The 16,134-nt window shown below is 41.8% G+C and overlaps 1 protein-coding gene across 7 annotated transcripts in view; it reads left to right on the top strand.

Moving 5' to 3' along the window:
* The first annotated feature begins 950 nt into the window (after positions 1–950).
* Positions 951–16,134, top strand: part of brdt (bromodomain, testis-specific) — a 28,548-nt gene continuing 13,364 nt past the window's right edge. For 4 of the 7 annotated variants that reach the window (XM_036007575.1, XM_031318471.2, XM_036007574.1 and 1 more), the window contains exons 1-10: positions 952–1,367; positions 5,909–6,173; positions 6,385–6,522; positions 6,820–6,958; positions 9,604–9,725; positions 11,567–11,917; positions 12,001–12,129; positions 15,226–15,423; positions 15,522–15,703; positions 15,815–16,104. In XM_036007575.1, the coding sequence (XP_035863468.1) occupies positions 5,982–6,173; positions 6,385–6,522; positions 6,820–6,958; positions 9,604–9,725; positions 11,567–11,917; positions 12,001–12,129; positions 15,226–15,423; positions 15,522–15,703; positions 15,815–16,104 (1,741 nt within the window). In that variant the 5' untranslated portion in view covers positions 952–1,367; positions 5,909–5,981. Of the gene's footprint in view, positions 1,368–5,880; positions 6,174–6,384; positions 6,523–6,819; positions 6,959–9,603; positions 9,726–11,566; positions 11,918–12,000; positions 12,130–15,225; positions 15,424–15,521; positions 15,704–15,814; positions 16,105–16,134 lie in introns of all 7 variants that reach the window. The other 3 variants (XM_031318470.2, XM_031318472.2, XM_036007576.1) reach the window with 3 other exon arrangements.

Raw genomic sequence — 16,134 nt, 5'->3', positions numbered from 1 at the left:
TGCATTGATGTTGACCACAACTAGCCTAAATCTACAAGGTTCAAGAAACCAAATATTAAAGTATAATTAAAATGACATACGTTGCAGAAATGTCTCAATGATTTGGATTCGTGCCCATCACTGTTGTCTTTTTAATCTAGCTGGTTTTACCAATGTTCCATGCAGTATAGAGATTGTGACAGGTCAGCCTATTTTCGGCGTATATTGACAGGTCAGCTGAAGACAGGAGATGGGAGGTAGAAAGAGGGAACGACATGCAGCAAAGGATCGCGGGTCGGACTCGAACCTACGGCCGCTGCGGCAAGGACTGAGCCCAAGCACAACCAGGTGAGTCACCGGGGCACCCCAAGTGGTCACAGTTAGTAAATTCAGTCCAATGTCCACATTGTCCACACACCATCCTGAGGTTTTCAAGTTGTAGCTAGGCCTATGTATTTTTTTTACAGGACTGGTTGTACATCCATGGTTGTAGGCTATGCCGTCATAAGCGCAGTAGGTATTCAGCTCACATGAAGTAAACTATGCCTAGTTCGAGTTACCCTTGTAAAGTCCACAGGCACTGCCTCATTTTAATACTCAGAACTCTCAATTTTAAAGTTTTCTTCAAACTTTTAGTGATTCTACATGTCGGTCATGGTCATTCGCATTTCCCGGCTTAACAGTCCCGGAAAAAGACTAATCGGATACAAGTTGTTATTCCTTACAACGTGTAGGCCTACTTCTCTATAACCTCATGGAAAAGGTATACATAATCAAGGCAGATATATAGCTACATAAGTAATATAGTAATTTTCCTGATAGAGAGTAGTTGGTAGCTTTTATGTGTAATTGAAACCAAGTTTTCCGCTTCTGGGTCGGCACGCGAAATCACCGCTCCGCCCAGATTTCAGTCAACCTTTTCTTTCAGTGGATGCAAAGACAGACACATTGCCCCTCCGCTGGCAGTCGCAGAGCCAGATTCCCTGTACGGATAGACAACCGAGATATCTGACATTAGAGGAGGGTTAGTGTTAGTGACTTTGCACCGACCAGTCAGTATTCTTAATAATTGATAACCCTCCAGGATACTTCCGTGACACCGAGTTGCCATTTTGTTTGGAACAACTCAACAAAAGTGTTGTCTAACGCTTTAAAACCCCAGGTATCGTTAGCTAACGTTACACATGATAGGAGACACAATGGGATGTGTTTTTTTTGCATGAAAGAAATGTTTCTGGCGCCTTTCTCTGCAAAAAAGCAAAGTGGAACAACTCTAGTTAGTGTTTTGACCAATCAGTTTTAGAGCCTCGGGCAGAGAGGTATAAATTTGAGGCAGTTGCCGTACAGACGTCTGCCGCTGAACGCAAGAGCCCGTGATATCTCGTAAGGTAATGCTAGTACGGTGACGTTACTGCTTACTAAATACATGTTTTACAAAAGTAAACTTCTATTGTGGTAACGTTAGCTGATGTAACCCTACTAATGAGTGAAACATATGCGAAGGCTATCATAAGTTAGCAAGGAGCCCATAAACGCAACAACATCGTAACAGTTAGCTAACGTATAGCTACTGCTAAATTAGCTAGCTAACGTTACACTAGCTACAGATGCTTGCGTAAAGTGAATATTGCATGGACGTGCACTAGATAAGCCGTATGGCGGTAGTTTGTACAACTTGTGGAAATGTGAACATAGCTACCTATCTAATTTTACAATTATCAGTTAGCTAACGTTAGCAAGCAGGCTGAAGTGACCGAAGTCCCCTGGCAACGCTGGCATTTATCATACATTTCAAGTCCTAGCTAATGTTTTAGCGTTACGTTAGCTAACGTTATTGTGACTGCGTAGGTCACCATTACGTAACTTGGCTACACAATACATCCATGATTTGAATCTACAAGGTTTTTTTTTTTTAAGCCAAGCGCTGGCTTCATTGCCCTCTCTTTTTTGTTGACGTGTTCTCTCAGCAGTGTGGAAGTAGCTAACCTAACGTTGAGTCAAACCTGTGGGCGTGATGGTGGCTTCACGTGTTGCCCTGATCACTGTCAACAGCGCAGCCATGCTTTCTCTTCAAGACAGATGCGTAACATTTGAAGAATTATAGATAAACCCTTAACTCAGCCAGGCTTTGTGTCTTACTCTAAGATTGTTCTAATCATTATCTATCTAATAGCAGGAAATACACAAACAAATATACGTATACAAAATACAATACCTCAGTAATTTAAAAGAAATTGTGTGCAAGCTGTCATGCCAGTGTTTTCGGAGTTCTGATGAAAATCGAAAGCAGCTCTTGCTAGGACTTGTTAGAGCCTCTATGATGCTATTTTCAGACTCATCTGAACGACACATACATTTATACATTAATTGTCTCAATAGTGCCTCACATGTAGAAACACCAGCGTTTCCAAACAAATGACTGGCTGGCTTGTGACATTACAAAGGCTCTATCAGATTGACTTACATTTGTTCAGGACACACCTAAATGCAACCATTCACACAATGTGTGTGTTAGCAGTAATGGTTGTTATTTTGAGGGTTTCAAAAGGGAAGCTGGATACTTCAGGAAAGTGATGATATGAAGGTGATATGGAATGCATAAAAGCAGAATATCTTTAATGTTAGAAGCTGGTAGCAGTAAATGCATTTCAATTTTACTTTAACGGGCTTAAACAACTGAATGTAGTATGTCCAGAAACTACAAATAATGCTTTTATGCTTTTTATATTAAATAATTACAAGCATCAAACAGCAGTTGACCCCAATCTTGTAATTGAATGACAAGATGTAGGAGACGGAGGAGCTCATCATTTAATCACACATCCTTTTGTAATATATATATAATATTGTGTGTGTGTGTGTGTGTGTGTGTGTGTGTGTGTGTGTATGCATATATATATATATATATATATATATATATATATATATATATATATATATATATATATATATATATATATATAATTTTTTTAGCTTGTTAGAAACATGAATCTATAATTGTTTGTTTTGGCTGAGCTGAAATGCGGAATGGAACAATTTTTAAAAGATGCTGCAGGTGGCAGTAGCCTATTACCCATGTTGAGCAGGAAACATGCTCTTGAGCATCCACTACTCTTTTGTGAGTATTGCTATCCATTTGAAATATACTGTTTGTGTCATTCTTTGTTTTGTTTTACCCAGGTAGAAATTAAGCGCACAGACATAATTAAGGCTCATCCAGTCAACCAAATAATTTAATAATAAATAATACATTTTATTTATGGGCGCCCTTCATAGCACTTAAGGACACCTTACAGTTAAAAAGGCAAATATAATTAAATTAAAACAAACATTTAAAAGATTGAGATAGAAAATTAAAAGAAAGCAGTCTATCCATGCTTTTGATGGAGAGTAGAGTCATGTGGGGTAGGCCTTTCGGAATAGTTTTTTTTTTTTTTTTTTTTTTTTTAAGGGAGGTTTTGAAAGTGGGTAGAAATTCTATGGGACGGATGGATAGAGGGAGGGAGGGAGTTCCAAAGGCGAAGAGCAGAATGGCTGAAGGCTCTAAACCCTATTGTGGGCAGAAGGAGTGAAAAGCACTGAGGAAGAGGAGGATCGGAGAGTTCGGAATGGAGTGTAGGCCTGAAGGAGTTCAGAGAGGTATGGAGGAGCGAGATTATGGAGGGCTTTGAAGGTGAGAAGAAGAATCTTAAAGTCAATACGGTATTGGACAGGGAGCAGGTGCAGCTGTTTGAGGAGTGGAGTAATGTGTTCACTTGCTGGGGTTCTGGTGCTAATACGGGCAGCTGAATTTTGGACCAATTGGAGTTTATGGATGAACTTGTGGGGTAAACCAGAGAGGAGGGAGTTACAATAATCAATACGGGAAGCGACGAGCGTGGATGAGAGTAGCAGTGCTATTGGGTGTAAGTGATAGACGAAGGCGGTGTATGGTGCGTAAGTGGAAGTAAGCAGACCGGGTGAGATTATTGATGTGTTTTTCAAAAGAAAGTGTGCTATCGAGGATGACACGGAGGCTCTTGACCTGAGTGGAAGAGGGGACTTTGGAATTGTCGATGAAGAGTGAGAAATTGGGACATTTATTTGTTTAATTGAAATTAATTAATTAGAGAAGTGTTGATTGTGCAATCTTTAACATTCTGTTGGTTATTTTACATTACCTCCACTATTGCAGTGCCTTTCTGCCTTTGTCATAGAGTCAAACATTGGTTTGAGTAAATAATTAAAAGTGACTTTTTTCACAGCTATTAAGCAGTGTGAGCATACAGTGACAATACGCTATTTTCTCAACATGTGTTAGAGAAGTGGGGATTGGTGCTGACATTTTTGTACTTATTAGCACCCCTTTTATCTTTTTTTCACTAGATTTGTTCCAAGTATTTAGTAGGCCTTTTAGGCCAGTTATTACAGGATGCATGTGAACACATCCCACCTGGTGGCATATTGATCCTCGATCTTGTTTTATGAGAACTAGCTCTTAAAGTTGTACCTAACTGTAATCCTGAGCTGCTAAATGAGGTCAGCACACTTTTACATTTAATAAAACAGATGGTCTATTTTAGGATAGTAGCTTGATCTTTTTAATTTCACAATAGTGAAGCAGTGGCTTTGAGGCCTTCTCATAACTATGTATTAAAGGCGAAAGCAGCTAGGGTTGTCACGGTATTGATTCTTTCGTACTGCACAAATTTATGAAGTCATTCAAACGGTCACGGTTACCACCAGAAAAATAATTTTAATCTCAGCTGTCTTAAAATAAATTTGTTCTTAAACTTTTAAAATGCATTTATTCCTGTAGTAGTATTGGTCTGCATCAGAGCAAGTGAGCGACAGGAGGATTTCTGGTGGAGTGCAGAGCTTATGTTTTAAAAATTAGGAGCGTTGCCTTATCCCTCTTTTCTCTGGTACTGCACACACCATGAATTTGAAGGATGCCCGAGCCTGACCCAGGCTCACGTTGTAGGCGACATGCTGATGAAGGCGCCCCACCCTGTCTCCATGCCAGCAGTACCTGGAGCACCGTCGGCATCCGGCTGACTTTTTATCAGCGGGTGAACAAAGAGCTCTGGGCACTGGTGGCATGGAGGGAGAGCAGGCGCTGTTGCATTTTAATAAATGCAACGCAGTGCTGGAAATGAACAGCTCTGTGAGGAGGAGTGGAAATTCTGGACCCTCCACTTACTCACATCCATTTGGAAACAGACTGATCGGTTACTGAACACTGTTTATTGACATTAACACGCTTACAAGAACAACAACAAAACCGTGTTGCCGTGGGGATAAGCTCAACTCTGCATAAACCAAGACAACCCTAAAAGCAAGCATTCTATATATCTATATTTCTTATTGTCAACAAACCCTATTAAAATACCTAAACCAACAACTTTTGGACTTCCCTACTCTGTCCGTGTTACTCATCCCTATCCAATTAGCTCTGACTGGATAGCTGTAAAAGAAATGGGTTACAAATAAACTTATTTTGAAAGGAGTCATTTCCTTAAGTACTTAGGCACTGAGTAAAGTTTGCTAAAACCACAGTGATTAGTTTTATTTGTTGGGGACTTTTCTCCACTGTGGATTGATACACATTTGATGCTACACACAGACAATGGCCTACTTGTTATTAGCATTAAATAATTGTTGTTTTTGGTCTTCTCATGGAATTAGTTTGCAATCAGACAGTATAACTGAGACTACATAGCTGCTGCCAGCTTAACCCATCCAAATGTACTGAACTGTCAGCGGTCAAGTTTCATTGTTGGTAATGTAGGCAAGATTTTCAGATGTAAGGCATAAAAGAATATGTTTCAGCACTGATGTAGTATTAAATGAGAGACTCTTAATTCATTTTTCTGTTTGTTTTTTTCAAGCTGTCATCCCCAACTTACATTTTTGTTGAAGCGCTGGAAAATCTTTACTCCTTGTTTAGGAAAACGTGTGATGAAAACTAAGTTGCTGCAAACCATCAGACTGTTTCCCCCTTATGGCCTTTGGACAACACAATGTCTAATGTGAAAGCCTTTCCCGCTGTGAGTGGAAATCCCCCTCCGCCAGAGGTCATAAATCCAAAGAGCCATGGACGTGTAACCAATCAGCTACAGTACCTGGAGAAGGTGGTGATCAAAGCTTTATGGGGCCATAACTTTTCGTGGCCCTTTCGCCAGCCAGTTGATGCAGTGGCACTGCGTCTCCCAGTAAGTAATAGGATTGTTATTGTAGCATGTCAGCTTATCTGTAAAATGTACTGTTTAGCTTTTTCTTGTTTTCAGTTAAAGGATTTCAGAGTTTGAATCTAAAATTAGGTGCATCCAACAGAATTTGTCTTGGTGGATAAGTGCCATTAGGCTGTGATCTGGGAAGGAAATATGTTGCTGTATTCATGCTAGTGTATTTGGTGTCTTTCAGGATTATTATACAATTATCACAAAGCCTATGGATCTGAGCACTATTAAGAAGCGTCTTCAGAACAAATACTACTGGCAAGCACTTGAGTGTATACAAGACTTCAATGCCATGTTCACCAACTGTTATGTGTACAATCGGGTAAGAGAGTACTATTTGTGGTTCTGTCTAACACAACAACATGTACATACAACTGCAAAGGGCATTTCAAACAGCCCACACAGAAATAATAGACTTGTAGAAAACTTGCTGTTAGATAGGTTGTACTGCAAATGAGGTATACACTCACTCGCCCAGAATTGCATTTGTTTTAGGGTATTACATTGCTGAAGATTATTTTAGTATTTCTGCCGTTCAAATGGGATTGGCTTATGAGTACACGCTACATTGAGTGCATTTTAATTTTATTATAACATACTGTACATTTTCTTTTCACAGCCTGGAGATGACATTGTTTTTATGGCACAGACCCTGGAGAAGCTTTTTTTGCAGAAAGTGTCCCAAATGCCCAAGGAAGAGTGCGAAGTTACAGCAATCACTACAAAGGAAACATTGAAAGGGAGAAAGACGAATGCAGGTATCTTGCACAACAGTCCCTTAAGGTTGTAGTCCGTGAGATTTTCATGTAGTTAATTGTCTGTTAAGTTCCTATCTATCAAAGAGTGAGTTAAAACAATGGTGATTGAGCATGTGACCCACTGATTAAAGTGCTTGTATGTGCTGCTTTGTCAAGTAATACAATCTGAGTGTCAGGGGTATCTTTCCTGCCCTAAATTCAAATGCATGCGCACAGCAGGAGTTGGTCTCTCACCGTCCGCCCAGCTGGCACTTGTCAGTGCCGGTTCTTTGTGCTCGGAAATTGGGAACTTCCGACAAGGAAAGATGCAAACATTTAATTACTGCTGACTCATAATGTCGGACCAACAGACAGAGAAAGAAGACCATTCAACTTTGAGTCCAAAGAAAAATAAACAAAAAACTCTAGTCTGTCCTCCATGAAATTAACCACCCTCTCTCCATGGAGTCGCTTTTCAGGACAAACATTCAGGAAAGTATAGCCAGACTGTAAAGCCTCAGAGCAGCTGGGCTCTCATCGCTGCCAGCAGCAGTCAGGGCGCCACCAGTGGGTTCAGCAGCTACCGCAGAGAGCTTTGGCATCACCGTCACTTGCTATCCCGGACGTGCTCACCCACCCCCACCTCGGGCTTCGGCCCGGCTCGGTCGGTTCGGTCCACAAACGACCCTCTTTATTTTATCAATAAAGGGCGTACATTTTGCATGGCCTCTTAAGTTTTTGTTCCCTGCGTATTCTGATGCTCAGGTTGGTTTAGATGTCATTCTTGGCCATGTTGTGTCAGCTAATAATGTTAGCAATGTGAGGCGCCCCACTCAGGTCAGAGGGCCCTTTCCTCCCCGGGTGAGGCGAATAAGGGGAAAGCAGTGCGTGCAGCCCGCTTTTTCTCGGCCTCTACTTCTTTAGCTAAGGTTATTTTACATTTTTGCCTCAGTGGCTATAGCGTATTTGTGTCACATTAGTTAGATGCCTTCCCCTTCCCGGCTAAGTGCACTAACTTTACTCGGGCTGGGCGCGCACTGGCTAGCGGCTCTACTCGTTTGACTGCTATTTGCTAACCATGCTAACACCGTAAACCGTGCTTGAAAACATTGCACCGCCCCGATGAGTGAGTAATCCCGCTAGCTGTTGACGTTAAAATCACAGTTAGCCACATTAGCTAGCCGCTGCCTCCATGGCTTTATCGTTTCTACTGCTGCGCGTGTCTCCACATGGCTCTTAACTTCATGGATGTATTACCTCTTAGCTCATCTTAGACTAAAGTGCTATCTGTGTGGACTCTGGACTAGGGCATGTGAAGGCATCGCTCAAAAGAGACCTGCAATCTACTGACTAAGAGGTGGTCGAATATTACTTTTTTGTTTTTTTGAATTAGCATGTCCAGATGTCCTGCAGGTGGAGTCATTGTGACTCCACCTGCAGGTGGATCACTGACTTCCTGTCTGACAGGAAGCAGCATGTGAAGCTGGGGAAACACGTCTCCGACTCACAGACCATCAGCACCGGATCCCCTCAGGGCTGCGTTCTTTCTCCTCTGCTCTTCTTCCTGTACACCAACAGCTGCACCTCCAGTCACCAGTCTGTCAAGCTTCTAAAGTTCGCGGACGACACCTCCCTCATCGGACTCATCTCTGATGGAGACGAGTCCGCCTACAGGTCGGAGGCTGACCACCTGGTGACCTGGTGCAAGCAAAACAACCTAGAGCTCAATGCTCTAAAGACAGTGGAGATGGTTGTTTCTTCAGGAAGAATTCAGCCCCACCTGCCCCCATCACCCTCTGTGGCTCCACAGTTGACACTGTGGAGTCTTTCCGCTTCCTGGGAACTACCATCTCCCAGGACCTCAAGTGGGAGCTGAACATCAGCCATCATCGAATCCATCCTCACATCGTCCATCACCATCTGGTACGCTGCTGCCACTGCCAAGGACAAGGGCAGACTGCAGCGTGTCATTCGGTCTGCAGAGAAGGTGATTGGCTGTAATCTGCCGCCGCTCCAGGACCTATACGCCACCAGGACTCTGAAGCGTGCTGAAAAGATTGTGGCCGACCCCTCCCACCCCGGACACAAGCTCTTTGAGTCACTCCCCTCTGGCAGGAGGCTGAGGTCCATCAGGACCAAAACCTCACGTCATGAGGACAGTTTTTTCCCCTCCGCCACTAGCCTTATTAACAAGGCCCGGACACCACCATGACACTCCACCCCTGGCTCTTCATGTCACTGTTCTCTCTCTGCTGTAATGCTCTTTGCTCTTTATTTTTTATTTATTCTTTATTTTTAATTTAATACATACTGTGTACATATACTTATATTGTTTATACCTATACTTATATTGTTTAATATTCCATCTAGAGAATGTGTGACGTGCATCAACAACACCAAAACAAATTCCTTGTACTCCTTGTACTTAACACGCAATAAAACCCTTTTCTGATTCTGAAAGATTGTTAGTCTAAAACTGTGAAACTGGATTTTAACATTAATTTCCATGATTTTTGGTTGTTGCAGGTGTATTTGAGAATGAGACTTACAAATATTGCCCACAACTTCCTCTGGACAGGTCCAAACGAAATGTGCTTCCTAATTTGACCATTTTAAAATAATATCCGATTCTTGTGCATGTATCCACTTTACCTCTGGTCATGCAGGTGCAATAAAGCAGAGATCCTTTGTGTCAGAAGTTGTTCTCCAGCAGACTGTGACAGTCATTCCACCTGATGTGCCTCAATTCATCCCACCCATCCAGCTCTCTGCACAAATTGATGCAACAGTAAGTATTTTATAACTTTGCAAGCATCTTCACAGTATACGTGCTGACTTTAAATCATGAAATTGACAGTGTGAAAACATCCAGAAAAGAGGTTGTTTATTTGGCTAGATTGTTATGATTGGATATCATAGTTTACTACTCAGTTCAGATTCATGACTTGTTATTACAATAAGAAAAAAAACCAATATGTTTATGTAATTTGCTTCAACATTAATTTGCACGAGTCAGCGCTACACTGAACTGCAGGCTGCAGTCCGTGTGTCTCAGGCAAGAGAGGGGGAGGGACAGAGGTTTTACTGCTGGGTTTTACAGGCAGCTTGTTGCCAATTAAAACACTGCTATCGCTCTGCAAAAGTTAACTTGGAGTCAACTTTGGAGAATGGATGGGGGGGGGGGGGATCTTCTATGCTAATTTCGAGGTAATAACCAGACTCCATCATGCTAGTTGTGTACTGATATTGCTAGACAACTTTTCGCCTCAACGTGAAATCTCGTCACATTTTAAAATTGCGAAATCTCATTGGACAAGATCTCAACGCACTATAAAATGCTATTTTATTTTAGAAGTGGTAGAGTTTCACAAACGCATTCACATGGCCAAATGGTAATTGAAAGCACTCTCCGTTGCTCCCTGTCACCTTCTACTATTGTATAAGAGCATACTCCAATCCATTCTCCTCTACTGTTCCCCCTGCTTTTTCAACATGTTAACTACCACCAACAGAAACAAACTCGTGTGTGTGTGTGTGTGTGTGTGTGTGTGTGTGTGTGTGTGTGTGTGTGTGTGTGTGTGTGTGTGGGCCAAAATGATAATCACGATTATTTCTGATCAGTATTGAGATCATGAGTAATTATCACAATTATTTGTTGATTTTAACCAAAACAAATTTTATTGTCACATAGGTTAATTATAACTGCTTTCACATCCATATTGTGCTACATTCCTCCTTTGTTGAAGGATACTATGGAGTATGCCATTTCAGCTGTTCTGCGACCGCTTTCCACACATGCGCGTTTGCCATGAAAAGATACAGTCAACGCAATTTTCTGTTCACGTTAACGGCGCATGTTAAAATCCCAGATGAAATAGCAACACTGATTACGGTGCCACTTAAATGTCTGCGTTGCGCTCTGATGCTCCAAAACAGACGTTAGAGGCAACAGAAACATCGCTGCATGTCACGCTAGTAAACACTAATAACACGTTCCACAGCAGGTAATGTTAGCCTACTGTTAGCTACAGTAGTAATTGGATTAAACACGGCTAAAATGCTGACAGCTAAACGGTGTAGCGTGACTGTATTTCACTGTAGAGGATTCCAACAGCGGGATGTACAACAGTCTGCCGCTAAAGCTATGAGGTGCAGGGAACAACTCTGATTGGCTCATGGAGGCATGTGATCAGACAGTGGTTTACGGAGCTTTGGGAAAAAAAAACTTTGATAGGGAGCGTTCTATGAACGGAATGACGCATTTTAAATATCGCTCGATCACGTGAATTTGATCATGGGAAGCCAAAAGAGTGTGTGTGTGTGTGTCACAAGGGGTGCCAGTGGAATGGACTGAAGGGAACTGTGCATTACAGGGTGATTGGGGTGAAGTTGTCAGTTTACTGGATTTTTATGTATGTATATTTGTGAGGCCCTGTACAGACTGTGATAACACATTTCCCCAGTGGACAATCTGTCTAAATAACATTGAAGATTCCATAGCCTGTGTTTGTGCTTTGAACCAAACTTTAATTATAAAATGCATAGCAAATTGTAAATTCTTGTCCCACTGCTTTGTCTAACTTATGTAGTGATTTACTGTTTATGTACAACCTTTTTCTAAATATTCAGATTAAAAAAGGTTTTAAGAGGAAATCAGACCCCTCAACCTCCACCACCTCAGTCATCAGCAGTAGTGAGGTATCCCATGCTGAGGATCATTCAGCACCTAGGACATTATTCTCCAGGAGAGGCAGTGGAAGGCCCATCAAACCTCCAAAGAAAGACTTGCCTTCTTTTGAGGGCAAGAAGGTCAGACTGTCTGAGCAGCTCAGGTACTGTAGTGATATCCTGAAGGAGATGCTGTCAAAGAGACACTATGGATATGCATGGCCCTTTTATACCCCTGTTGACGCGGTGGCTTTAGGCTTGCACGACTACCATGACATCATCAAGCAGCCTATGGACCTGAGCACCATCAGGGTAAGATGATTATGATGATGAGGAATATATACCTGCTTCAATATAAGTCGGATACATTTTTCATAAAGTGTTTTGTTCCACAGAAAAAAATGGATCAACGTGAGTATGCAATTGCAAAGGAATTTGCCGCTGATGTCAGACTGATGTTCTCCAACTGTTACAAATACAATCCACCTTCGCATGAGGTTGTCTACATGGCAAGAAAACTCCAGGTATAGTGGACAGTATGGCAATACTAATATGAACCGTGTAGAGGTATTTTGAATAAAATGTTAGCTTTATCCGAATCAGCTTTTAATAGCCAAGAAAGTAGACGAAGAAACAATTAAATTGTAACATTTCAAGCATCAGCCACTATTTGAAGGAACACCTTTTGTTCCTGGAAATAGCCTACTCCCAAATAGCTAGCTGTTAGCAAATGACGCGTATGCTTTAGCATTGCTAGTGGACACAACTATGTAATGGCAGGTGTTGCTCAGGACCCTAAGAAGGGAAGCGTCAAGTCGAGTTGTTTGTATGAGCGGCTCTCGAAGGCTGCAAGCAGCAATCCCGCAAAACCACCTTTAAATGAATTGCTCCATAGCGCTATAGCGGTCAAAAACTCCATATGGTGCCTTAAAGTGGCTATGAGGAACTTTCAGTTTTTGTTGATTCTAGCGGCCCCTTTGTACAAAAGCGGTATAGTGTTTTTACCACACCTGCTGTCATAAAGACCTTCTCTAGCGTGCGCCAGCTGGTGCCATAAGTAAATGTCCACGGGATAAAAGCATGTGTTACCCACTGTAGTACTGAGTTAGCATTACCGGGAGGTCATATAGTTGCGATAACTGTTTCGCTCAGACAGGAAATCATTCATTTACAGTAAGGGAATACGTTACAGATGCATCATTGCATTTCAAGTGTTGCATACGGAGCTAAACTGGGTGTCACTGTCACCAGCCAAAACATTAGCAAGTTTGTAGCAACCAACTTAATAACAATAACGATAACTTAGATTTATATAGCGCCTTTCATGAAACCAAAGGATGCTTTACAGTACAGGGGGACAAAAAGAAAATAGTAGGCCAACACAAACCCGGACTGAAAAAAAATTAAAACTGGACGCTAAATAGAAGGGGGAAGTAATTTCATGTAGACTACTAACGTACAACCACGTCTTGCATTGTAAAGTTATTAAATGAATGAAATAGACATATTACATACAAACCCCAATTCCAATGCAGTTGGGACGTTGTCTAAAATGTAAATAAAAACAGAATACAATAATTTGCAAATCCTTTTCAACCTATATTTAATTGAATACGCTACAGAGACAAGATATTTAATGTTCAAACTGATAAACTTAGTTTTTTTGTAAATATTCACTCATATTGAATTTGATGCCTGCAACACGTTCCAAAACAGCCGGGACAGGGGCATGTTTACCGCTGTGTTACATCACCTTTCCTGTTAACAACACTCAATAAGCGTTTGGGAACTGACGACACTGAAGCTTAATTTATGGCCGCGGTGTTCCCGGCGCGAGGTGCGCGCGCCATAAAATGACATCACCACGGCTGTCGTTTCCAGCGCAAAGGCTCCGCAAGCGGTCGCGGCGCGTGGTCGTGCACTTCTGAGTTTTTGTAACTACGCGCCCGCTGCGCGCACTGCGCTTTCAGTTCAACACGGTCGGCTGGGAAGAGCAGGTTCGTCTGTACAAACATCAGTTATTCTCCATGTACAGACCACAGAGAGTCAAACAGCCTTAAATATGTGGTCAGAGAGAGACACTGGGAAAAGAAGAAACATTTTGCTGGAGAGTGTGGAAAAACATGAGAGCCACGACTTCGGGGGAGAAAATCAGACCCGGGCAAAGGCATTAATAAAAACTCAATAAAAATAGCGTTCTTTCCAGTGTTAAGGTCATTGCACACTGAGATAAAAGAGAAAAAATAAATACAACCTCGTGTTGTCAACGTTTACACACTGCCTTCGAAAGTTTCGTCCATCATAAAAAATTCAGAACTGGTTAAATTTTCTGCATATGAGCCTATCCAGAAATGCACCACAGAAAGACACTTGCAAGTGCAATGTACTGTATCATTTCCTAACTCAGATAGCCCACTGTCATGGTGGTATTGGATGGTAATATCCATGAGGATGATAAGGAGAATAGAAGGGGGGAAGATGCAGACAGAAAAAGTACAGCGACAGTGTAGTGATGGAGACAGAGTGAGGGCAGCGCAACTCCTTCTGGTATCCGGGGTGCCAAACGCAAGAAGAAGCGGACAGAGAGGACAGCCTAGTGGGGTACTGTCAATGGAGAGAAGCAAAGGATGAAATGAAGGAGAAAGAGGCAGAGCAACAGCAGCATGTCATTTTGTATTGTTTTGCGATTAATACACATCAGACTCAGTGTGCAAGGTTTCTGTGCGTAACAGTTTTAGGATGATGGATACGAAAAAAATTATTACAACATTTCGCTGTGCAAGGACTTTTAGTCTTGTTTGCTGTTACAGGTCATTGTAATCATCAGATGGAAAATTAAACAGTTTTTATGATGTTTTTATTTGTCGTCTTTTGTGTTTGGTATAATAGCCATTGAAATAGGAATGTCAGTATAGCATTTGTGGCAGAAAAGTATTCCTCAGCATGAGCAAAATGCAGAAATTGACTACCAACAGGAGCACTTCACAGGTGTGTTGAGCCTGTGAAATGTTGCTAAAATAGTAGTCTATATCGACGACGTTTCACTTCCAGGATTGTTCAGGTGCTGCCGGAAATTCCGCCAGGTGTCCCTCATTTCGGCTGGATGTCCGTCACCTTCCGTTTTCTTTGTTTTGGCATTTTAAACTCAATTTGAGGACTATGGTTAACTGCTCCTTAGATCTCTACAGGGTAAATCGAGACAGCTAGCTAGACTATCTGTCAAATCTTCAGCGCTGTGGAGGAAGGTCTGACAATGCGAGACTACTAAAATAGTCAAATATTTGGGGGGGGGAATGTTCTCTTTGCCTGCCTATACACGCTGTGAATATGGCTATCATTAAGTGAGTGGTAACTGTTTATTTGTTCGATTGTTTACAGTGCTGTGCAATATAGACTAATACCAGTGTTGCATGCCATATTACACATGACATACCTAAACACAAAGGGTTACAATAAACAAAGGATCAAAAACGGATTGGGCTTGGTATGATTTAATACTGGTAAATGTACCTTACAGATTGTGTAGATTGACCTAGGCCATTGCTAAGTTGAAGCATTAGTAGCAGTATTATACTTTCTATTACTACTATAAAAAAAAAAACATTTGTTTATATCAACAGGAGGTTTTTGAGGCCCGTTATTTGAAAGTTCCCCAAGAAGCGGAGGGTTTTTCTCTGCCTCATCGGCGAGATGACAAGGGAATAGGAGACAGAGTTGCAAGTGTGTCAACCTCAGCAAGTTCTGAAAATGAAAGCTCATCAGAGGCACAGAGTTCATCAGAAGAAGTGGCCATGCAGCTGGCCAATATAGAGGAGCGGGTTGGTATATACATGCCAGTAACAGTGCAAATGGCTTTTGAGACGTTATTCACTTCAGTGCATTTTACCTAATTGGCTATTAATGGCTGGCTTTTCAGTTGAAAGCTGTCAGTGATCAGCTGAAGAGACTAACCCAAGAGCCCCTGATGAAGCCTAAGAAGAAAGACAGGTTGAAAAAGGAAAAAAGAGCCAAAGAAAAGGATATCGCTAGACTAAAGCAAAAATCCTTGGAATACAAATCTATTGTAGAAAAAATGGCCAACCGGAAAAGTTCTACTTTGTAAGTGAGCCCCACTTGATCTTTCAATGTTTTTTTGTTTTCTACTTAGGACTAGTAATGTTGAACTGTTTGTTGTAATGTTGAACTGTGATGTTACGCATGTATGTCTAGGCAAGACAACAGACGCAATATTTATGGAGTACCTCTAAAGTGTGAGGATGGGGTCCCACCAATACCAATGACTTACCAGGAGAAAAAGCAGTTGAAATTGGACATCAACAAGCTGCCTGGTGACAAACTGGGAAAGTTGGTGAACATCATTCATGCCAGGGAGTCCTGTCTGCGAGATTCCACTCTCGAAGAGATTGAGGTTGACTTTGAAATGCTCAAGTCTTCCACACTGAGAGCCCTGCAGAGGTTTGTTGCAGCATGTCTGAGGAAATGCAACAAGAACGTTGGCAGTAAGTACAGCTTAATCCTTAGCTCTCCTC

Source organism: Sander lucioperca, chromosome 11 (assembly GCF_008315115.2).
Source record: "Sander lucioperca isolate FBNREF2018 chromosome 11, SLUC_FBN_1.2, whole genome shotgun sequence".
NCBI lineage: Eukaryota > Metazoa > Chordata > Actinopteri > Perciformes > Percidae > Sander > Sander lucioperca.
Note: the sequence above shows the minus strand (reverse complement) of the source record. Positions and strands in the feature narration are given on the sequence as shown.